Source organism: Salvelinus alpinus, chromosome 9, assembly GCF_045679555.1.
Source record: "Salvelinus alpinus chromosome 9, SLU_Salpinus.1, whole genome shotgun sequence".
NCBI lineage: Eukaryota > Metazoa > Chordata > Actinopteri > Salmoniformes > Salmonidae > Salvelinus > Salvelinus alpinus.
This window is the reverse complement of record NC_092094.1, coordinates 32733024-32759154: the sequence shown is the minus strand read 5'-3', so window position 1 is coordinate 32759154 and position 26131 is coordinate 32733024. Positions and strand designations below refer to the sequence as shown.

General features: G+C 43.9%; 1 protein-coding gene across 9 annotated transcripts in view; it reads right to left on the bottom strand.

Moving 5' to 3' along the window:
• LOC139584665 (FERM domain-containing protein 4A-like) overlaps positions 1–26131 on the bottom strand; it is a 191323-nt gene that overhangs the window by 47828 nt on the left and 117364 nt on the right. For 7 of the 9 annotated variants that reach the window (XM_071416777.1, XM_071416778.1, XM_071416775.1 and 4 more), the window contains exon 2: positions 8735–8800. In XM_071416777.1, coding sequence (XP_071272878.1) covers positions 8735–8800 — 66 coding nt within the window. Of the gene's footprint in view, positions 1–8734; positions 8801–13580; positions 14167–26131 lie in introns of those variants that run through there. The other 2 variants (XM_071416779.1, XM_071416781.1) reach the window with 2 other exon arrangements.

Genomic DNA, 26131 nt, shown 5'->3' with positions numbered 1-26131 from the left:
ATGGAGGTGGGGAGGGGTCATCTGAGAGTGACAGATGGAGGTGGGGAGGGGTCATCTGAGAGTGACAGATGGAGGTGGGGAGGGGTCATTTGAGAGTGACAGATGGAGGTGTGGGGGGGAGTCGTCTGAGAGTGACAGATGGAGGTGGGGAGGTCATTTGAGAGTGACAGATGGAGGTGGGGAGGGGTCATTTGAGAGTGACAGATGGAGGTGAGGGGGGGTCATCTGAGAGTGACAGATGGAGGTGGGGAGGTCATTTGAGAGTGACAGATGGAGGTGGGGAGGGGTAATTTGAGAGTGACAGATGGAGGTGGGGGGGTCATCTGAGAGTGACAGATGGAGGTGGGGGGGTCATCTGAGAGTGACAGATGGAGGTGGGGAGGGGTCATTTGAGAGTGACAGATGGAGGTGTGGGGGTCATCTGAGAGTGACAGATTGAGGTGGGGAGGGGTCATTTGAGAGTGACAGATGGAGGTGGGGAGGGGCCATTTGAGAGTGACAGATGGAGGTGGGGGGTCATCTGAGAGTGACAGATGGAGGTGGGGAGGGGTCATTTGAGAGTGACAGATGGAGGTGGGGAGGGGTCATTTGAGAGTGACAGATGGAGGTGGGGAGGGGTCATTTGAGAGTGAGGGGTCATTTGAGAGTGACGGATGTGTAAGTGTTGCTGACAGTGCAGGTGCGCATTCTCTCTCTACCCGATCTACACTCCCACTGCAGAGTCACAGGAATAAGTAGAGAACTGTACCACCATATCAAGGTGGGGTCTCACTCTTTGTTGACAACAAAGACTGTCTTACTCTGCAAGGGCCAGTGTGGGTGCAAGCCTTTGCTTCATCTAAGAGCAGTAAAACAGCTGATTCAACTAATCAACTAAAAGTAGTCTCCATCAAAGTTAAATACTGTAGGATGTCTATCTTTTAGCCTCTGTCACAATGACTTCACACGTTCAGCCACTGAACACAGAAAAGACGCATCATTGAAGACTGCAGGCCAAGACCATGCCAGCACACTAACTGTTGTAATGAGAGTCGGAGAGGAGAGGAGAAAGGAAGTCAGACAGAGAGAGAAGAAAGTAAACAAACAGAGATAAAAAGAGAAGGGGAGGGCTAAAGGGAATGAGGGAAGAGAGACCATGTGAAAGAACAAGAAAATGAAAAACAGAAAAGGAGAAAGAGGGAGAGAAATATAAAGAGAAAAGAGACTGTCACACACAGTGCTGCCATATGTATGTGGTAGGGGTTTTTAGAGAGAGAACCCCACCCTGAGGTTAAGCATGCTTGGCTACACACTGACAGCACAGCATCACTCACTCACACTCACTCACACACACACACAACATGCACACTGCAAGCATGGACACAAGTGCACACACACACATAAAAAATAACTACACCTACACAAGGAGAGAGAGAGAGAGAGAGAGAGAGAGAGAGAGAGAGAGAGAGAGAGAGAGAGAGAGAGAGAGAGAGAGAGAGAGAGAGAGAGAGAGAGAGAGAGAGAGAGAGAGAGAGAGAGAGAGAGAGAGAGAGAGAGAGAGAGAGAGAGAGAGAGAGAGAGAGAGAGAGAGAGAGAGAGAGAGAGAGAGAGAGAGAGAGAGAGAGAGAGAGAGAGAGAGAGAGAGAGAGAGAGAGAGAAAGAGAGATATCTACAGTAGATATAAACCAGGGAACTCAACTACTGGATGGATATTGTCATTTATTGGAATAGTAACAAACCTCACCTCACAAGCTCATTTCCTGTCATTCTACATGTTGCCATGTATTATGTGTGTTCATATAATACCTGAGTGACTCAAAAAAATCAATGGAGGCGCCCTGGGGGTCATGGCTCCTGGGCACATAATCTGGCCATGATAACACTACCTATCTAGGTAACACTGGTCATTTCTGACAGGTTCTAGATAGCTCTCTAAGGTCTGTAAAGTGAATGACATAGCAAGAGGAAAACTGCCCATGCACTACCAATTTCTACATTTACAATTACAACTCTCAACAGCAGTAAGTTGAAAGCCCGACTGAGTACTATAAATGTATTATTATTATTTATTTGTCAAAAAAATTGGGGGCCGCGGTTCACATTGACGCCGTTCTGTGTCTGGATCCGGACTGCGGGCCGCCAGTTGACCAGCCAATATACAGTAGAAAAATATACTGTATACATAAACTCTCTCTCTCTGTCTCTAATCTATATCTCTCTTAGTCTCTCTTCGCTCTGTCTCCCTCTCTCTCTCATGTTGTAGTGTGCTACAGTGTATAATTGGAATAATGAGTGTTTTGGTTCAGTCTCAGACCTACAGAGACAGTTTCTCATTAACCAGTAGCCACAGCAACAATAGTCATTAGACCTGACTGGCCACACCCTCCTGGCTATAAATAACCAATTAGAGGAGATGTGGAGTGACAGACAGCACAGTTATGTCTGTTATGGGGGAACTATGAGAGTGAGAGAGCTAGAGAGAGAGCGAATGAGAGAGAGAGAGAGGGTGAGACAGATATTGCTGCCTAGAAAACAGTAGCAGCATCCTCTCCTGAACTGAGGATATCAAATCTAATATTATTCATCACATGCTTCGTAAACAACAAGCGTAGACTAACAGTGAAACACTTACATACGGGCCCTTTACAGCAATGCAGAGAGAAAGAAAAAAGATAAATAATAGAAAAGTAAAACACGTAATAATAAAAGTGATAATAAATACACAGTGAGTAACGATAACTTGGCTATGTACACAGGGTACCAGTACTGAGTCTATGTGCTGGAGTACAAGGTAAATGAGTTAGATATGTGCATATAACTAGGAATAAAGTGACTGGGCAACAGGATTGATAATAAACAGTAGCAGCAGCATGTGCGATGCGTCCAAAAAGTTATCACGAACAACAGCACTAGAAAGATAAGCATGATTACCTGATAATAAGTGTGTGTGAGGCGTGTGTGTGTGTAGATGAGAGTCGGAGTAAAAAAAATCACTGGCGGAGCGGTTTTGGCCCGCTGGCCGCCTGTCGCCCATCCCCTACCCTAGACCAGACAGACCTGTGTTAATAGTTATTATCATCAGCACCACAGGTCATTACACAGTCTACAGTACAGCTGGGGCTGAGACAGGAGACAGAGGGGGAGGAGGGAAGAGTGGGACAGGTGATGCGGAATGGGGGGAGGCAGAAGAAGACTAGAGCCACAACTGGGGCTGAGACAGGGAGGCAAAGGCGGAGGAGGGAGGAGTGGGAGGGGATGGGGTGAAGGAGAAGAAGACTAGAGCCACGACTGGGGCTGAGACAGGGAGGCAAAGGCGGAGGAGGGAGGAGTGGGAGGGGATGGGGTGAAGGAGAAGAGCACTGGAGCCACAACTGGGGCTGAGACAGGGAGGCAAAGGCGGAGGAGGGAGGAGTGGGAGGGGATGGGGTGAAGGAGAGGAGGACTGGAGCCACGACTGGGTCTGAGACAGGGACAACCTCATAACTTATCTTAATAACTGTATGAACCTCAAAATGATTTATAATCTTTACCATCCTCCACTCTGGTAGGCTGTGAGAGGCAAAGGTAGGCCTGTCAGTGCTTGTTACCAGGTAGATCTATTGGAGCTGTCTGGTGGTTTTGGGTCCCAATGGGTTCATTCCCAAAAACCCTTCCCTATTTCTCTTTCCTAAAAGGGGGAGAGCCTTTCCTCTATCCAGCTCACAGGAAAAACATTTTCTATGGTCCCGTTAACCCCTCAACGGCCTACTGAACATCCGCCCACCGAGGAAGAGAGAGAGAAGGGGAGAGGGGGGAAAGAGTGAGGGAGACCTAGATGGCTGAAAGAATTATATGCAGAGTGAAAATGGTATCTGTTCCTTCTCTCTCTGTCTGTCTATCCTCTTTCCTCTCCTCCCTTCCTATTTAATCTCTTCCTGCTTCCTCTCTTTCTCCTGACTGAGAGGATGGAAGGAAGAGAGGATGATCAAGTATATGTGGAGAAATATGAGGCTTAGAGAATGAAAGAGGGAGACAGAGAGAATGAGAATAGGATAGCAAGAGTGAGAGGTGAAGATAGGCTGAGTGAAGCAAAGAAATGAGGGAGAGAGAAATCCTTCATCATACAATGAAGGTTTACTAGAAACGGACTGAGAGACAGGAGGATCAGTTCTGCCATGTTAATCAGATCCCACTGCATGCAGAGCTATCGTCTCTTCTTCTCTACTTTCTACTCACCTCGACCTACTCTCCCTATCCTCTACTATACATCCTGTCTCCTTCTGTCCATCCAGAGCTACCTTCTACTCCTTTCTCTTCATTTATACATACTTTGCAGCAGCAGTAGGATTTATTGATGAACAGACAGAACACACAACATTGTGTGACAGTCAATGTTACCGAAGATGGTTAGGAGGAAACGGGAGGGAGAAGGGTGCTCCATTGTTGTGATGACACTGCTATGTAGAAACTAGGGATACCCGATATAGCGGGAAACATATCGGAATCGGACGATATTAGCTAAAAATGCTAACATCGGTATTGGCCCGATGTCTAGTTTAACGCTGATGTGCAAAACCGATGTCAAACTGACATACTGTGCATACCTATCTAACGTAGATACATGCCATTTTGCGCTACATGTGCAACACAGCATTCCTAACCTAGCCCATAATGTCTGCTGTGTGGATTGAGCAGTCAACAAGTCGAACAGTCATTTGAAAGAGTAAGAACATTTCAGAGAGACAACTCAAAGGCGAAATCCATTAACGCCAACATAATGGAATTCATTGCCCTTGACAATCAACCGTTCTCTGACGTGGGTGATGCTCGCGACTGGTCGAGCACCGGTACACACTACCAAGTGAGCTATTTTTCAGATGTTGCCCTACCGGTATTACACAGTAATAGCGTCACTGCTATTAGCTTCACGACATACTATGGAATGCTGTTTGGGTCTTTGCGTGTCAAAAAAGATACACATCAAATAACACTATTTGATGCTTTAAATAACACTATTTGACGCATTAAATAAGCTTTTAATTAGACACGTCAAGTAACACAGTTCTATTATAGAATGTTGTGTGTTCTGAATTTGCCCGTGCAAGTCAAGCGCCACCACTACTATCAGTAGCACTGTCAAAGCTGTACAAAAAAGTCTGCAAACAAGCAAACACCGGCCACGAACGATGTGTTTACACTACTGCGTTGGTAATAAATCATTATTTCTTTGACCGCAACTTCTGGGGTAGCTAGTTAGCTTGGTACCTAGCTAGCACCAATACAACCTGCCTGAAAACAATGACCAGTAGAAACTGCAGTCATTTTCATTATTCTTAGCAATTTAGGAATCCTTATGATGTAGCCACTTGTTGTTTGCCTATTGAAATTGAACTTCAGTTCATGAAAATAAATAGCTAGCCGGCTACTTAACCCTGTTGCCCAAAGCTAACGTTATAAGCAACCAGCTAGCTTCATCTGGCTAGTGAGGCTCTACCTGAGCGTGTTATGTGTTGTGAAGCTAGCCAACATAAAGGATTAGGCACAATAGTGACATTTTCAGTTTGCCTTCAAAATAAAAGTACCTCTTTGAAAGTGATGCAGAAGGTTACAATTGGTGTAATCATGCCATATTTAGACTAGATAACGTTAAACATGGTTGGAATGTGAGGCAATTAAATGGGGTATCAGTCTACTCGGTGACACCCACAGAACACAACTGTGAAGGGTTTACGCAAATATTGTAGCTCTTATCGCGTGACTGTGACCGTGTGAAATCACCTCCCCAGTCAGCCTATTGTGTGTATTGACATACAAATTGCACTGTACAGCTTTACCTAAGGATTGGGGATCAATCAGTCTACTCAATACCCAATATATTTTTTCCCCAACGTCCTCCTTAGAGTTATCTGACTCCAAAACATCCACGCAGTATTGTTTTTCCTCGGGAATAGTGTTCAATACACATAGGTTGACAATAAATGTGGCTCAATTCACAGTTGTTTCAGAGTCCCGCAATAAGAGCTACGTTCTCTGTGTGTCACTGAGTAGACTGATACTCCATGTCATTGATCCACAATCCATAGGTAAGGCTGTACAGTGAAATAATTTTGCCCCCAATGCAATTCTAAAGTATAATACATCCGGTGTGATTTCAACAGATTTTGTCAAATTAACAAATTATTGTCTTTTGTTGAATTTATATAACAACAGTCCAACCTCGTTTAGCATGATCTATTCAATTATGGCATAATTATACTACTTGTATTCATTTACATCACTGTCAATGACATACTTTTATTTTGAAGGCTAACCGCAAAGTCCACTATTGTGGCTAGTCCTTATTGTGGCTAGCTGCACATGGATGTGTCCGACCACCATTAATCAAATAAGAACTGTCTTATAAATTAGGGTTATTTTAGATGATGACACCTAGCTATATAATTAGCTAGCTAACTATAGCAACTGAAACAGATTATGTCGTTTTGCTATGTTTTTGGGGAAGAACATTTTTTACATCCATGAGCTAGCTAGCTTTTGTTTATGACCAGCACTGTAGGTGCGCGAGACAACTTTACCAGATTCATAGCATACGTATCGATGAATCATTGTGACATGAAATGCGTGTGATAGTGTAATCAATGTGTAATAACTACATAAAAAATGTATGAACACGTAAAATGATTATGTAATGTGCAGTCATGTTCACGTCCTGATTGGTCAACAAGCTTATTTGACACGTGTTATTTAACACTTCAAATATTGTTATTTGACGTGTATCTTTTTTGACACGCAAAGACCCAAACGGCGTTCCATAGAAATCCTGGTTGAGAATGAAACGACTGAACAAATGAACAACAAAACAGGACAGCAAGTAAGTGAAAAAAATTGTTTTTTATTATGTTTTTCTGGTAATGGGGACATACATAATGGCCAAAAAAATTACTTTTTGGTCAGTGTGGTGTGTGTCTGTGTGTGTGTGTAACCTTTATTTAACTAGGCAATTCAGTTAAGAACAAATTCTTATTTACAATGACGCCTACCCCGACCAAACCCGGACGACGCTGGGCATATTGTGCGCCGCCCTATGGGACTCCCAATCACGGCCGGATGTGATACAGCTTGGATTCGAACCAGGGACTGTAGTGACGCCTCTTGCACTGAGATGCAGTGCCTTAGACCGTTGCGTCCATGTGTGTATGTTAACTATTTAACTGTACTAGAATGCTTAAAAGGCCGCAATTTTTTTTAATATCGGTTATCGGTATTGGTTTTTTGGGCAAGAAAAATATTGGATTTCGGTATCAGCCAAAAATGTCATATCGGTGCTTGGTATTCAAGCCAAAGAGTTCAATCTTGGTTTCATCAGACCAGAGAATCTTGTCTTTTAGGTGCCTTTTGACAAACTCCAAAAGGGCTGTCATGTGCCTTTTACTGAGGAATGGCTGCAGTCTGGCCACTCTACCATACTGTCCTGATTGGTGGAGTGCTACAGAGATGGTTGTCCTTCTGAAAGGTTCTCCCTTCTCCACAGAGGAACTCTGGAGGTCTGTCAGAGTGACCATCGGGTTCTTGGACAACCCTGACCAAGGCCCTTCTCCCCCCATTGTTAAGTTTGGCCGAGCAGCCAGCTCTAGGAAGAGTCTTGGTGGTTCCAAACGTCTCCCATTTAAGAATGATGGAGGCCACTGTGTTCTTGGGGACCTTCAATGCTGCAGAAATTGTTGGTACCCTTCCCCAGATCTGTGCCTTGACACAATCCTGTCTCAGAGCTCTACAGACAATTCCTTTGACCTCATAGCTTGGTTTTTGCTCTGACATGCACTGCCAACTGTGGGACCTTATATAGACAGGTGTGTGCCTTTCCAAATCATGTCCAATTAATTGAATTTACCACAGGTGGACTCCAATCAAGTTGTAGAATCATCTCAAGGATAACCAATGGAAACAGGATGCACCTGAGTTCAATTTCGAGTAAATAAGGTATTTCTGTTTTTATTTTTTTATACATTTGCCAAAATATCTAAAAACCTGTTTTCGCTTTGTCATTATGGGGAATTGTGTGTAGATTGATGAGGGGTAGATTGATGAATTAATTTAATCAATTTTAGAATAAGGCTGTAACATAACAACATGTCTGAATACTTTCCCAATGCACTGTAAGGACAACTCAGAATATGCTATTCTGTTCTTCTGAAATAGGCTACATTTTCTACATAGCATGTTTCTTTAGACCTCTCTAAAATAAATGATGGATTTATTGTGATGGTGTAGGCTATATTAAATGGACGTACAGTATTAGACTTTTTAAAATGTATATGTTCCCAAGGTCTGCACCAGTGGCTTGTGGGCTAGCCAGGAGATGCTAAACGTGTTTATGTTAATTAACGGTCAATAATCGTGAGACCGGCAGTTATTTGCATGACAATCACCGGCTGACAAAATGTCATGACCGCCACAGCCCTAGTCTGAATCAGTCCTTATTACAGAGAGAGTAGGGACAAGGGAGCGCAGAAAGAGGTAGAGGTTAGGAGACATAGTGGGTTGAGAGTCACAGTTGAGGACATCATTATGACTGACCAACTGGATTTCTTAACGAGAGAGGGTGTGTGTCTGTGTGGAAGGATCAGGTGAGCAAAAGACGGCGCAGTGTCATCCAGTTAGCAGTAACTGAGCCCCCGAGGAGAAGAGCTTACACACACACTGCGCAGTCTCCTTATCCCTCCTCAAGTGTGTGTGGGTTTATGTATGTGTGTGTGTGCATGCGTGGTGTGTTTACCTGTACGAGGAGCTCCAGCTTCCTGTCGTCCAGGAGATGGACCTGACATCGCCGCCCCTCTGTCATCTGAGAGAGAGGAGAGAGATGTGTTAGGCTCTGAACATGAATTCAAACGGACGACTAGAAAAACCCTAAACCAAGTTTATTCAACCCACTGGATGCTTCAGCTGCAAACACACGTGTACATTACCAAACAGGCATTTATATGTCAAAACGAGATTAGGGATGTAACTTCTCAGAACTGTCCATCTGTTTCTCATACTGCCTAAATGTTGTCTTTGCGGTCGAACGGTCTGGTAGCAGTTCCTCTTCATCCGGTCACTTCTCCATGATGTTTATAAGTGACCTTCTGTTCACCGTACTCATCAGACTTTGGACATACACTACCAATCAAATTTTGGGGTCACTTAGAAATGTCCTTGTTTTTGAAAGAAAAGCACATTTTTTGTCCACTAAAATCATATCAAATTGATCAGAAATACAGTGTAGACATTGTTAATGTTGTAAATGACTATTGTAACTGGAAACGGCAGATTTTTTATGGAATACCTACATAGGCGTACAGAGACCCATTATCAGCAACCATCACTCCTGAGTTCCAATGGCATGTTGTGTTAGCTAATCCAAGTTTATCATTTTCAAAGACTAATTGATCATTAGAAAACCCTTTTGCAATTATGTTAGCACAGCTGAAAACGGTTGTACTGATTAAAGAAGCAATACAACTGGCCTTCTTTAGACTAGTTGAGTATCTGGAGCATCTGCATTTGTGGGTTCGATTACAGGCTCAAAATGGCCAGAAACAAAGACATTTCTTCTGAAACTTATCAGTCTATTCTTGTTCTGAAAAATTAAGGCTATTTCATGCGAGAAATTGCCAAGAAACTGAAGATCTCATGCAATGCTGTGTGCTACTCCCTTCACAGAACAACGCAAACTGGCTCTAACCAGAATAGAAAGAGGAGTGGGAAGCCCCGGTGCACAACTGAGCAGGAGGACAAGTACATTAGAGTGTCTAGTTTGAGAAACAGAGTGCCAGTGGTTAGTGCCAGTTTGCGCTGTTCTGTGAAGGGAGTAGTACACAGCGAACATGAACATGAATTATGCCCCTATTTCAGATTACTCTGACGTTTTTCTTACGCTGTACCCAATGATTTATAAAACTTGCTTGTTAGGTCATGGTAATCATTGTGGTTTTACAGACATGTTTAATACGTTTTATATACACACTTTATTTGAATATTTATGAAATGCATATTGTTATATTTGGTAGCACTTATTTGTTTTTCCTTCGCCTCCAACCCCATTCGATGCGTGGACTGGATGTGGGTGGGGCTAGGTCTACAGAAGGGTGCTAATTTAAAAAACTCACAAAAGCTCTGACGAAGGCCCTGAGGCCGATACGTAAAGCTTATTAAAGATCAGTGATACTATCAAGAGCAGTGTGCGCGTTCCTTCTTATTTTTTCTCAGTAAAACATCTTACACCTAACGTTGCAATATGGATTCAACACTAATAATGCACTAATAACCAAAAAACTACAAATCACAAGTGAACATGTGAACAAGGGCATGTGGTCTTTGCTCCTCCTCTCAGCATAGAGCACACAGACACACAGTGCTGTAGAATGTTTAAATTCATCTTAGACTTAACAAGGTTAGCTGAGCTGAAACCACAATAGACCAATAGATTATATTTCCTGTGTGTGTGTCTTCCTGCTGGATATATCTGACATTCCTCTCCTAAAGGGGGAAGTCCACCAACAGCTAGACAACCAGAGCATTAGACAGACAGACCTTTCTTTCTCTTTCCCTCCTTTTTCACTGTATTATCTTGTGTTCATAATGTGTCTGTGTGTGTCTGTGTGTGTTAGCCAAAACTGGCATTACTACGCTGCCAAGTTTGGGTGTAAACATTGGAGCAGGTGGAACGACAGTACTTCAGACTGACACACACACACACACACACTATCCTTTCCAACACAATGTTGCTAATCTGCAAGTGTCTGTTATTGTGTTGTACTGTATGTGGGAGTGTGGTTGTGTGTGCGTACATGCATACATTATGTGTGTGTCGGTGTGTGCATATGTGTGTGTGGGTGTGTGTGTTGAGCACATGTGGACTGTCTTTGCAGTGTAACAGGAAGAGGAGACCCTGGGGAACACAAACTCTTCAGGCCCTGCCCACATCCTCACATCTGGGGGAGAGGAGGGAGAGGAGGAGGAAAGGGGGACAGGGGGAAGGAGGGGAAAGACTGGGAGAGAAAAGCCATAGCACAAGAACCCCAAAGGGGTGAGATGGGTTATGTGTACCAATGTATTTTTAATGTCCTTCCTATCTCCAAAACATGTCATGTCAGACATACACACACTGATGTGTTCTCTATAGTTGTCCATCTCCAAATCACACACACACACACATCCAGTAGCCCCTTCAGACACAGTAACATGTTACACACACACACAATGGGAGCGAGCTTGGGACTGCCATGTGAAGTCATTGGTTTTTGAATGGCTAGCAGGCTTGTGAATTCCTTTTAGCCAGGGGAACCCTTTTCCACCACTAATGTTTTCCAGACAGCAAAAGAGAGAGTGGACCGAGGGCAGGTGGACAGTCAGCCTTCACCTATTGATAAACACCCTGAGTCATCCCCCCTGGCACCTGGCATAACTCTGCTGGCACACCTCTGATAACATAGGATCACTATACCAGATGTTCGTGTGACTTTGTGTGGGCAGTGGGTATACCTCACCATGTGCTCCAATATAGCAGTAGGGTGAGAGATTGGAGGCGGACTGAGGACAGAGCGAGACAGAGAGAGAGAGGGATAGTTCAGCACTGTGTCAACACACATCCCTGTGTGAGTTCTGCCCTTAGGCTGCTGCCAGTGTGTGTGTGTGTCTGTGTGTGTGTCTTTAGGCTGCAGACTCCAGCTTCCTTTGATGGGTTTTGTGTCCCTCCCATTCTGTTTAGAGTGGCTGCACCCGCACTCACACCCACCTCTCCCAGGAGCTGTCTTCTCCATCCTCCTAATAATAGGAGAACCTTTGTCATCTGAAAGTAGGTTTTCCCATAGATTAGTGCAGGTACCTCTACTAGCCTACAGTGTGTCTCAATCCACAGTCCGCTTTGTATATATTGTTATTTTTTACTGCTGCTCTTTAATTACTTGTTACTTTTCTCTTATTCTTATCCTTATTTTTTGAACTGCACTGTTGGTTATGGGCTCGTAAGTAAGCATTTCACTGTAAGGTCTACACCTGTTGTATTCGCCGCATGCGCTTAATACAATTTGATTTGATGTGTTGCACTCGTTTTACTTGCTGTAACATGTGCGCTATGCAGAACTATAGGTCAGTCCTCAGTTCCTGGAGTTGAGTTCTCCCACATACTCAGAATGTAGGTGTAAATGAGCCGTCAGTCAGCCATAGTCTGGTCTGTGTGTATATTCTCCCCCAAATGACTCTTCTGCTTTCCCAAGATTCCCGAATACCAGTCAGTCCATACTGCCTGTCCAAGATCTCCCTGTCTGGACAGAGATAGATTAGGATAGAGATCACTGGCCAAAAATCTGCTGACCCCTGAGACCTGCAGTGCAGACAAAGATACTGCTGCAGCACGCAAACACACACACACACACACACACACACACACACACACACACACACACATACACACACACACACACACACACACACACACACAGACACAGCTGGCTGTTTTATCTACATACAGGCAGCATCCATTTTCTCTCTCTGTTATAATAAACTACACCAATGAATGAGGAAACTTTGCTTGAGACACTAGGGGAGAATATACACCACAATAACAGGCAAAGTTACAAATCACAGGCTTAGGGCTATCTGTTTAGGTAACCCATTCCAAGGAGGAAATGGTCATTAAAGCTATACAATATTCAGTGATAAAAAATATATATTCACTGAGAATCGAAGGCTACAACATGCAACAAAGTGTTTACACTTGCTACAGTAAATGGTTGTGAATGTTACCAAAAACATATATAACGTGAGGTAATTTATAAACTACACTATCAAAGTCATTAGATAACCTTCCATTCACAGTACAGAAACATCATGAGACAGCAGTCAGATCAAATCTACTAGGAACACAAGACCATTGTTGTTAAGAACCAGATATTTCCATAACACAATTACTACAGCATTTGAAAGTGCAGTCTACATGGACTGTCTAGTTATGACAATAACTATCTGTGACTGTAGCTGACAGGTTTGAAATGTTACCTTGTAACATTATTAGGCTAAAGCACGAGTTGAGGCACAGAACGTTCTTGTTGTATCATTGTGGCCCTAAACTGGAAACACAATCTCTGCAACTTGGTATGCAGGCTCTCTTTACACGCGCACCATACTTGACCCTGTAATAACACAACAAATCACATGGGGAAAATAGACACGATGCTAGTCTAGTGACTGGAGCAGCATTGTGAGGTTGAATCGGTAAACAAGCTGTAGCTAGGCATAATCAGAATGATTCCGTCGCCGAATTTTCTTTACCAATAACAAGACAAGTTTGAATGCATCCCTTGGTAGGCTAGAGGATGGCTGTCTCTGGTCACATCCAGGGACAGGGCAGAAATTATAGCTGGTTTGCTGAGCTAACGTTAGTTGGCTAGCTATTTCATTTTAGATAGGCTATTCGGTTCTAGCCTACCCAGCGATATGTCAAAACACAAACCCGCATTTTTCGGAATAGACTATTTGGACCATGTTAATTTACACACGCACCACATGGTCGAATAAATAATGAAAGCGACCGACGTTTTGATATGGGGCGATACAGCAGAAAGGCAAAGATCGACGTTTACCTTTGAAAAATGTCGGGGTCGCTCAGACATAAAATCCCACACGGATGTTTTAGATTTGTCGAGCCCGAAATAATCCCAATAAAAAATGCATTAAATCCAGTTGGTAAAATCCTTGTTTCCCCGGCCTAGAACGGCATCAGCATCCATGCAATAGTGACCGGTGCAACTCACACAGGAGAAGAGTTGCAACCTGATTCCCGTTTTCCGTTAAACCGGTCTGACAACGGAGCCAAGACATCCCATCTCCTTCTGAACAAGCTCTCTCCCACACACAACGCAGCGACTCTGGCCTGCTTCCAACCAGTAGAGCTGCACCGTTCAATGGCTCATCCTCCCACCGAAACAGAGGGCTTCTCCCCGGCTACTCAGACCATCCGACCCCCTCCTCTCTCCCTGGCGACTCCGGCGCCTAGCAGAAACGCTATGAAAATGCAGAGGGTGGCTGTACCAAAAGAAGACAGAGAGGACCGACGGAATTAAATAATAATCTCAAACGGTCTGTTTTAGTCAATTAAACCACACAATTTGGTTTTCTTCTCCTCTCCCTCGCCCTCTTTCCTCTTGCCTGTTCTGAAAATACGGGAATAATGGAGGCAGGCTGTGGGGGCGGGGAGAGAGTAAAGGGGGACATTTCTTTCTGCAGCTCGCAGTCATGAGAAACTGCAGATGGCTGTGTGTGTGTGTGTGTGTGTGTGTGTCTGTGTCTGTGTGCTGAGAACAGCCGAGGAACGACCTACAAACAGACATCTGGATCTGCACACCAGGAGCCCAAAATCATCTAGGAAAGGTCTCTCACTCTCTCTCCCTCTCTCTCTCATTCTCCTCTCTCTCTCTCTCTCTCTCTCTCTCTCAATTCAACAATTCAATTCGATTTCAATTTAAGGGCTTTATTGGCATGGGAAACATATGTTTACATTGCCAAAAGTATGTAGACACCTGCTCGTGGAACATCTCATTCCAAAATGATGGGAATTCATATGGAGTTGGTCCCCCCCTTTGCTGCTATAACAGCCTCCACTCTTCTGGGAAGGTTCCCACTAGATGTTGGAACATTGCTGCAGGGACTTGCTTCCATTCAGACACAAGAGCATTAGTGAGGATGGGCAATTAGGCCTGGCTCGCAGTCGGCGTTCTAATTCATCCCAAAGGTGTTCAATGGGGTTGAGGTCAGGGCTCTGTTCAGTCAAGTTCTTCCACACCGATCTCGACCAACCATTTCTGTATGGACCTCGCTTTATTGCTGAAACAGGAAAGAGCCTTCCCCAAACTGTTGCCACAAAGTGTGAAGCACAGAATCATCTAGAATGTCATTGTATTCTGTAGCATTAAGATTTCTCTTCACTGGAAATAATGGGCCTAGCCCGAACCATGAAAAACAGCCCCAGACAATTATTCCTCCTCCAACAAACTTTACAGTTGGCACAATGCGTTGAGGCAGGTAGAGTTCTCCTGGAATCCGCCAAACCCAGATTTGTTCGCCGGACTGCCAGATGGTGAAGCGTGATTCATCACTCCAGAGAAGTTGTTTCCACTGCTCCAGAGTACAATGGTGGCGAGCTTTACACCACTCCAGCCGAAGCTTGGCATTGTGCATGATGATCTTAGGCTTGTGTGCGGCTGCTCAGCCATGGAAACCCATTTCATGTACCCCCTGACGAACAGTTCTTGTGCTGACGTTGCTTCTAGAGGCAGTTTAGAGCTTGGTAGTGAGTGTTGCAACCAAGGACAGATGATTTTTACGCGCTTCTAGACTCGGCGGTCCCGTTCTGTGAGCTTGTGTGGCCTACCACTTCGTGGCTGAGCTGTTGTTGCTCCTAGACATTTCCACTTCACAATAACAGCACTTACAGTTGACCGGAGCAGCTCTAGCAGGGCAGATATTTGATGAACTGACTTGTTAGAAAGGTGGCATCCTATGACAGTGCCACCTTGAAAGTCACTGAGCTCTTCAGTAAGACCATTCTACTGCCAATGTTTCCTATGGAGAATGCATGGCTGTGTGCTCTATTGTATACACCTGTCAGCAACGGGTGTGGCTGAAATAGCCGAATCCACAAATTTTAAGGGGTGTCCACATACTTTTGTATATATAGTGTATGTTTACATTGCCAAAGCAATTGAAATAGATAATAAACAAAAGTGAAATTAACAATAAAAAATGAATAGTAAACATTACACTCACAAAAGTTCCAAAGGAATAGAGACATTTCAAATGTCATATTATGGCTATAAACAGTGTTGTAACGATGTGCAAATAGTTAAATTACAAAAGGGAAAATAAATAAACTCTCTCTTTCTCTCTCACTCACTTCCGCTTCTTTTCCTGCTGGTTTGTAAAACAGTTCTCCTAGCTAGCTCATGGGTTTGATTTGGGCTGGCTATAGATGCTGCCTGGCCGTTGAACTGCATCTCATTCTGAATGACCTACATTTGTGTTCACTGTACAGTTGGAGAAACCATTAGAACCACAGCATGAATCAGTTATTCAGGCTCTAATACAAGTATAGGTCTCTTTAAAAAAATGAAATGCCCATAATATTATTGATTATTTTGGCCCATTCTGTGTGTGTGTCTATCTGTTGGTGGGTGGCCTTGTCTTATGCTGGTGGCATGACAGTTGAAGCCATAGTAGGCTATGTGCAACTGTCTTCTTGCTTATCCAGATGACACACTAGACCATGACTATATCATACAGCTGTCCCCATAGAGACACGAGGGCTATCATATAGGATGGTTGAACGTTAGTGACTATAGGTCTGTAATAACATGCTATATGTCCTGGTATCATACTAAGCTACTCACTAGTTTGAATGATGTTTGTGTCAAATATAACAACACTTGCTGTACCACAGAGTGATGTACATCTGTTGGCACCATGACAGTAACATTATAAATAGCATCATCAGTAGAAAAACGTTGTCTTAAAACCTATGGCGTCGACATGGTGCATTAAAAGCCCAGATTTTAGTTTGCAGAAAATGGTGTCTATGGTATCTACTGTAGAGGACAGGAGAAAGGAAAGACGTGTATCCTTTTTCTGTTAGGTCTCTGTGTTTCTGGGTATTTTTGGCCTGTTCCAGACACCGGAAACTAGCCTGTCCAACTTAAATATCACCAGATGACTATAACTTTGGCCTGATACACTCTCTCTCTCTCTCTCTCTCTCTCTCTCTCTCTCTCTCTCTCTCTCTCTCTCTCTCTCTCTCTCTCTCTCTCTCTCTCTCTCTCTCTCTCTCTCCCCCCTCTCTCTAAATACATACCACTCTTTATTGGCAGTGTTACTATCACAAGGGTCCCGTTGTTTAGCTAAGACAAGAGAGTTATGGAGTGAGGGAGGAGAAGAGGGAAGGAGAGAAAAAGAGAGAGGGAGATATGAGTGGAGAAAGGAGTAAGGGACATAGGGAAATAATAAAAAAGGAGAGGGTAATGGGTAGGGAAGAGAGGAGGAACTGGAGGAACCCATTATGCACTGGATCTATTGTAATGGATCGAAGTCATATCAGAAAACTGTTATACTACAAGGAACTGGGTGAGAATGACAGTAAAAGCCAGTTGAGGGTAGGAGCTATTAAGAGAGGATTTGGGTGGGGATATGGGAGTTTGGGGAGAGGTGGGTAGTGGTGGTGGATTGATGGTAGTGATTAGGGGTCTAGGTTAGAGGTCATCTATATTGGTGGAGTGTGATATAAACCGTGCTGAACAGTTAATGAAAGCAAGATGGATACTCTTTAAACTGAGTCTGTAGGCTACACACACACACACACACACACACACACACACACACACACACACACACACACACACACACACACACACACACACACACACACACACACACACACACACACACACACACACACACACACACACACACACACACACATACAAGCACACACACACAAGCACATATGTACAAGCAAAATCAGAAAACATACAGAATGTGGATGATGTAGAAAGACACCATATATATGGTTCCAGAGACGTCTCAGGGAGGGTCACAGAGCAGCCAGGAATGTATAGAAAAATGACTGACTGGGAGAGATCTGTTTTGTTTGTGAAAGTGTGTGTCTGCATGTGTGTGTGAGCTCCACTCACCATCCTGTGAGTGAGTGTGGGAGTGAAATGTGTTTCTAGTTAAGTTCTGAAAATCAGAAACACACAGAGATACAGTATTTCTATAGCCAAGTCTGCTTTGTTCTCATTTTACTACATAGCTCTATTCCCAAAGCTTTCCAAAACTACACTATTCTCAGATCTCTCCCAAACTACGCTATTACCAGATCTTTCCTAAACTACACTATTCCCAGATCTTTCCCAAACTAGACTATTCCCAGATCTCTCCCAAACTAGACTACTTTAAGACCTTTAGTCTCTGGATGAAACCTATGACAATCTAAAAATGGTAAATAATAACAACCTATGCATTGTTTTATTTTATTTTTATTTGTGTTGCTATGTATGCAGCTACATCATTCAGTAGGCCTAGGCCTATTGGTGAATTTTGTCCCATTCCTACTGACAGAGCTGGTGTAACTGAGTCAGGTTTGTAGGCCTCCTTGCTTGCACGTGCATTTTCAGTTCTGCCCACATATTTTTGATAGGATTGAGGTTAGGGCTTTGTGATGGCCACTCCAATACCTTGACTTTGTTGTCCTTAAGCCATTTTGCCACAACTTTGGAAGTATGCTTAGGGTCATTGTCCATTTGGAAGACCCATTTGCGACCAAGCTTTAACTTCCTGACTAATGTCTTGAGATGTTGCTTCAATATATCCACATAATTGTCCTACCTCATGATGCCATCTATTTTGTGAAGTGCACCAGTCCCTCCTGCAGCAAAGCACCCCCACAACATGATGCTGCCCCCCCCGTGCTTCACGGTTGGGATGGTGTTCTTCAGCTTGCAAGCGTCCCCCTTTTTTCTCCAAACATAACGATGGTCATTATGGCCAAACAGTTCTATTTTTGTTTCATCAGACCAGAGGACATTTCTCCAAAAAGTACAATCTGTCACGATCGTCTTTGGGTGAAAGAGAGGACCAAGGCGCAGCGTGATATAAATACATTATGTATTTATTTAAGAAAGACGAAGAACACTAAAACAAACTAAACAAAACAACAAACAGACGAACGTGAAGCTATACAAACAATAAGTGCAGACACTGGCAACTTACACATAGACAATCACCCACAACCTACCTAATGACTATGGCTGCCTAAATATGGCTCCCAATCAGAGACAACGATAGACAGCTGTCTCTAATTGAGAACCAATCTAGGCAACCATAGACTTACATAAACACCTACAATGAACACAACCCCATGAACTCTACAAACACCCCCTAGACAATACAAACACCCTAGACGAGACAAAAACACACAAACATCCCCCATGTCACTCCCTGACCTAACTAAAATAATAAAGAAAACAAAGATAACTAAGGCCAGGGCGTGACACAATCTTTGTCCCCATGTGCAGTTGCAAACCGTAGTCTGGCTTTTTAATGGCGGTTTTGGAGCAGTGGCTTCTTCCTTGCTGAGCGGCCTTTCAGGTTATGTCGATATACGACTCGTTTTACTGTGGAGGTAGATACTTTTGTACCTGTTTCCTCCAGCATCTTCACAAGGTCCTTTGCTGTTGTTCTGGGATTGATTTGAACTTTTCGTACCAAAGTATGTTCATCTCTAGGAGACAGAACACGTCTCCTTCCTGAGCGGTATGATGGCTGCGTGGTCCCATGGTGTTTATACTTGCGTACTATTGTTTGTACAGATGAACGTGGTACCTTCATGTGTTTGCAAATTGCTCCCAAGGATGAACCAGACTTGTGGAGGTCTACATTATTTTTCTGAGGTTTTGGCTGATTTCTTTTGATTTTCCCATGATGTCAAGCAAAGAGGAACTGAGTTTGAAGGTAGGCCTTGAAATACATCCACAGGTACACCTCCAATTGACTCAAATTATGTCAATTAGCCTATCAGAAGCTTCTAAAGCCATGACATGATCAACTTAGTGTATGTAAACTTCTGACCCACCGGAATTGTGATACAGTGAATTATCTGTGAAATAATCTGTCTGTAAACAATTGTTGGAAAAATTACTTGTGTCATGCACAAAGCAGATGTCCTAACCGACTTGCCGAAACTATAGTTTGTTAACAAGAAATTTGTGGAGTGGTTGCAACATTTGTTTTAATGACTCAAACCTAAGTGTATGTAAACTTCCGACTTCAACTACACACATATATATATATATATATATATATATATATATATATATATATATATATATATATATATATATATATATATATATATGTATGTATGTATGTATATATATATATATACTTTAAGTTAACAGATGTTTCCTAAACTTCCCTCTCCCCCACCCAGTAACATAACAACTGTTACTAAAACCAGCACAGAGGGACTGACTACTGAACACTTATGAATCAGCTATTACCCTGTAATACTTAATACCTATAGGGATACTTTACTTCTAATCAATTTCTGTCTCATGTTTTAATATGCTTGAACAGTGGTGTAAAGTCAAGCTCCATACTCAATCTGTAGTGTAGAAATCTACTGGCCTCAACCCTACATAAATGGGACAGATAGGCACCATCTCACTGCTTATACTTAAGAAACGTTTAAACTGTAAGTACCAGTCATGTTTTAGGGAAGACCCAGATGCAGACAGTGTCGAAGTAACAAAAGTTTATTACTAGAACAGGGCACAGGCAAAACGACAGGTCAAGGGCAGGCAGAGGTCAGTAGTCCAGATCAGAGTCAAAAAGGTACAGAACGGCAGGCAGTCTCAGGGTCAGGGCAGGCAGAGGTAAATAATCCAGTGTGTTGGGACAAGGTACAGGATGGCAGGCAGGCTCAGGGTCAGGGCAGGCAGAATGGTCAAAACCGGGAACTAGAAAACAGGAACTATAAACAGACAGGAGCAAGGGGAAAAATGCTGGATGGCTTGACGAACAAACGAACTGGCAACAGACAAGCAGAGAACCCAGGCATGACTCTTAATACGGAATCGGTCAGATGACGCAGATGCTATATTACAGCTATATTACAGGACTGTTTTTCTAGCACAGACTAGAATATGTTCCGGGATGCCATCGGATGGCATTGAGGAGCATACCGCGTCCTTCACCGGCTTCATCAATAAGTGCATCGATGACGTCCCTACAGTGACCGTGCCTACATACCCCAACCAGAAGCCATGGATTATAGGCAACATCTGCACTGAGCTAAAGGGAAGAGCTGCCGCTTTCAAGGAGCGGGACTCTAACCCGGACGCTTATAAGAAATCTCGCTATGCCCTCAGACGAACCATCAAACAGGCAAAGCGTAAATACAGGACTAAGATTTAATCTAATACACCGGTTCCGACGCTTGACGAATGTAGCAGGGCTTGCAAACTATTAAGGACTACAAAAGGAACCACAGCCGCGAGCTGCCAAAGCCTACCAGACAAGCTAAATGACTTCTATGCGTGCTTCAAGGCAAGCAACACTGAAGCATGCATGAGAGCACCAGCTATTCCGGACAACTGTGTGATCACGCTTGCCGTAGCCGATGTGAACAAGACCTTTAAACAGGTCAACATTCAAAAGGCCGCAGGGCCAGACGGATTACCTGGACGTGTACTCTGAGCATGTGCTGACCAACTGGCAAGTGTCTTCCCTGACATTTTCAACCTGTCCCTGGCTGAGTCTGTAATACCTACATGTTTCAAGCAGACCACCATAGTCCCTGTGCCCAAGAACACCAAGGTAACCTGCCTAAATTACTACCGACCCGTAGCACTCACATCTTTAGTCATGAAGTGCTTTAAAAGGCTGGTCATGGCTCACATTAACACCATCATCCAAGAAACCCTAGACCCAATCCAATTTGCATACTGCCCCAACAGATCCACAGATGACGCAATCTCTATTGCACTCAACACTACCCTTTACCACCGGGACAAAACACCTATGTGAGAATGCTGGTCATTGACTACAGGTCAGCGTTCAAAACCATAGTGCCCTCAAAGCTCATCACTAAACTAAGGACCCTGGGACTAAACACCTCCCTCTGCAACTGGATCTTGGACTTCCTGACGTGTCGGCCCCAGGTGGTAAGGGTAGGCAACAACACATCTACCACGGTGATCCTCAAAACAGGGGCCCCTCAGGGGAGTGTGCTTAGTCCTCTCCTGTACTCCCTGTTCACCCCCTCCTGTACTCCCTGTCCAACACCATCATGAAGTTTTCCCACGACACAACGGTGGTAGGCCTGATCACCGACAACGATGAGACAGCCTATAGGGAGGAGGTTAGAGACCTGTAAGTGAGATGTCAGGATAACAACCTCTCCCTCAACGTGATCAAGACAATGGAGATGATCGTGGACTACAGGAAATGGAGTGCCGAGCACGCCCACATTGTCATCGACGGGCTGTAGTGGAGCAGGTTGAGAGCTTCAAGTTCCTTGGTGTCCACATCACCAACAAACTATCATGGTCCAAACACACCAAGACAGTCATGAAGTGGGCACGACAACGCCTATTCCTCCTCAGGAGACTGAAAAGACTGAAAAGATTTGGGTCCTCAGATCCTCAAAATGTTATTCAGCTGCACCATCGAGAGCATCCAGACTGGTTGCATCACTGCATGGTATGGCAACTGCAGAGGGTAGTGCTTACGGCCCAGTACATCACTGCGGCCAAGCTTCCTGCCATATAATATTATAGGATTCAGCCTATAATCCCCTTTTGATTAACATCCTGTAGAGAGCTATACATTTAAACTCACCTCTGAACCCACTACCGCAGCAGTCTGTACTTCAGGGATAACCCCAACCATATCATATCTGGATTGAGTAACATGCATTACAACTCAGAAGGCCCTAAAATTGCCAAAGACTCCAGCCACCCTAGTCAAACACTATTCTCTCTGCTACCACACGGCAAGCGGGACCGGAGCGCCAGGTCTAGGTCCAAAAGGCTCCTGAACAGCTTCTACCCCCAAGCCATAAGACTGCTGAACAGCTAATCAAATGGCTACCCGGACTACAGCTACTCGCTGTTTATTATCTATTATCTATGCATAATCACCTTACCCCTACCTACATGTACATATTACCTCAATTTAGTCAATCTTTTTCTTAAATCTTATATTTCTTAAAACTGTATTGTTGGTAAAGGGCTTGTTAGTAAACATTTCACGGTAAGGTCTACTACACCTGTTGTATTCGGTGCATGTGACATATAACATTTAATTTGAGCTAGTGAACATACAACTCTAGGTTTGAGACACAACACCATGGTTTGCCTTACAGATATTAGGCAAGGTAAGAACATGAGACGTCCACCTGAGCATGCTATCAGAGAGACCTGAGTAACAATGAATACAGACCCATTTGACTATGAGAACAAATATATCATAACACACACAAACACACACTTGCACATTGTAGACAAACTGTTATCTTAAAGATTCATCAGACATTTCAATAAATGATCATATACAGTACAAGAAACTGAACTGTAGTATAATATGTCATGTCTGGTGAGTATGTAGTATAAGTAGTAAAAAGCAGTAGAATGTAATCATATAAGGTGACTGATGTTTCCTACATCACTACTGGAATGTCTGACAACAAGTACCATCATTATCAAAGTACTCTCTCTCTCTCTCCCTATCGTCTTTCTATTCTCTTGGTCGCTTCCTCTAATGCTGTAACTGTGTAGCTGAAATAACTGGGTCACACGCACACACACACACACACACACACACACACACACACACACACACACACACACACACACACACACACACACACACACACACACACACACACACACACACACACACACACACACACACACACACACACACACACACACACACACACACACACACACACACACACACACACACACGGCCTGGAGTCATATTTAATACAGCAAGCTGTAGAACAAGGCCAAACCAAATGTCTCCTTGTATCACGTCCAAGAAGACAAAAGCTTTTCTGCACCCAGTGCTATGATACTGCATCAGTGTGTGTGTCCATGCATATCTGTATAGTTTGCATGTGTATGTGTTCATGCGGTGTGCCACACCATCCAGAGTAGCACTGTGCCATAGTTATGCCAGGAAGGGTCTGTCTCTTTTCGTGGCCCTGCAGGGACCAGTCTGAGCGTTGGATTGTATCTGTGTGTGTATCCGTGTGCGTGGGTGTGAGTGTGTCCATATGGATGTCCACTTCTCTCTCTGTCACTGCCCTATTTATGGGGAGAAGAGGTTCACCCTTGAGCCCCAGCCACAAGGATTAGTCCACTCTGTCACTCGAGAATACCCCTCTGTACTCCCTCCAAATACCAGCTTATCACATGCACTCATAGGCACACACACACCTGCCTTCTGCTAAAACTGCCCAAACTCTAAAGATGGGGAATGTTGGGGTTTATTGATACCACCAACGGTCCTTCTGACTGGGTATTCATTTGTGGGTGTTTATGTCTTAGGCCACCATGCATCTGCTCTGTGTTTAGGAGGAAACTGATCTCAGAACCATCAGGTGATCTGGACTAGCAAAACAGAGAGCGAGACAGAAAGAGAGTGAGACAGAGAGAGAGAAAACACAGGTTAGGGAGAACTAGCTTACGTAGCACAACTCCACATGGCGTCAGTGTGAGTGGGTGTGTGTGTGTCACAAGGGAGAGATCTGTTTTCCATCACCTCCTCTCCTCATCTATTATTTAAGGTGATAGAAATCAGTTTAGACCCTGCTCACTGATACTGCCAGCAATGTGTGTGTGTTTGTGTGCGTGAGTGTTTGCATACATGTGGGCATGTCTAAGAGGTGAAAGAGTGTGTCACACACACTCAAGGATATGAAGGCAGCCAGGAGAGTGCAGAGGGGTTCAACTCTAATGACCTCTCTATCCTGTCCCGTTAATGCAGAGAATACTGACACCGTTACTGTTTAACGGGCAGATTATCAAACAGCCCTGGTGCATAGTCATTAGGTGCGTGTGTGTATTTCTGTGTCTGCACACCCACCCACCCCACCTGACAATCCCCCTCAGCCACACCCCCACACATTACAACCTAAACCACACACCAGAGTATCCATGGCAACACCTGAGGGATCTAGAAGTCTCACCACGTCTCACCTCTAGAAATGTATTATGGTCTTTAGGCAGGAGGGTAAACTGTCAAATAAATAAACAGCATGGAGTATGGCAAGGGTAAAAGAAAACAACCATTGGTCTTCTAGGAGTTCACATAGTTTTCAACTGACATTGACACAGCTTCATATAACTTGTCTTGCGTAACCTGAGCTAGACTGTGCCCTACCTCTACCCTGGAGCTGGGGAGTGGTGAGCAGGAGGTGGATCTACCTATAAAGACACACTGGCATGTTGTAACGGTCACATACACTCATGCAGGTGCACACACACACGCACGCACACATGGAAGCACACGCACACACACACACACACACACACACACACACACACACACACACACACACACACACACACACACACACACACACACACACACACACACACACACACACACACACACACACACACACACACACACACACACATGGACATTCGACAAAGAGATGAGAGGGCTATGGTGAGAGGATAATAGAATATATATGTCTGTTGTTCTTCTCTGGGGAATATAGTAGTGTAATGACTATGTGACAGGGAGGGAGGCAAAGACAGTAGAGTATGAGCTACGTAGACATCCCTCTGGCTCGCTCCAACTCCTCTCCATTACTACACTCTCTATCCCTCCCAGTCACTCTAGTGAAAAATGACCCCACTCATCTACTGGGAGAGCCCTTGGCAAGTATGTGTGTGTTTGAGTGTGTGAGTGTGTGTTTGTGCGGTGTGTGCATGCAAATGTGTGTGTGTGTGTTCATTCTTCCAGAGGGAATCCCATCAGTATAAAGATATTGAATCTTTTCCATTTGGTTGTCTGGCCTGAGGGAGAGAGCCAGATACTGCAGGCTGGGATTGGAAAAGACGAGGGCAATAATAAAATACACATATTCAATCACACATCATACCACATACAATCCCAGGTCAGGTTTGTCCTTATTTCTCTGCCTACTGCTTTCTGCTTCCCTGAAGTGTATTATTTATATTCATCAAAAGCATATCCTCTCAAATGTGTATTCATAAAGACATGTTCTATCGACTGGGAGAGAATAGGAATGTCCTCTGATAAATGCCAGAAGGAATAGCTTTGTGTATGTGTGTGCTTTGCCCTTCCTCCCCTCATCTTGTTATTTTTTCCTCCTCTCTCTCACACTCCTTTTCTTCTCTTTTATCCCTCTTTTAAACCCACTACTAGCCTACTCATCTTTATCCCATTCCACCTCTTGCTCTCATGCCCTACACTTTATAATTTTTCCTTTCTTTCTTTTGTAGTTTCTCTTTTTTTACACCTCATACTCTCTCATACTCTCTCTTCTCTCACCCCTCCTCATCCTCCCTCCTCCTCTCCTACAGTACTATATCTCTGTAGGTCATTC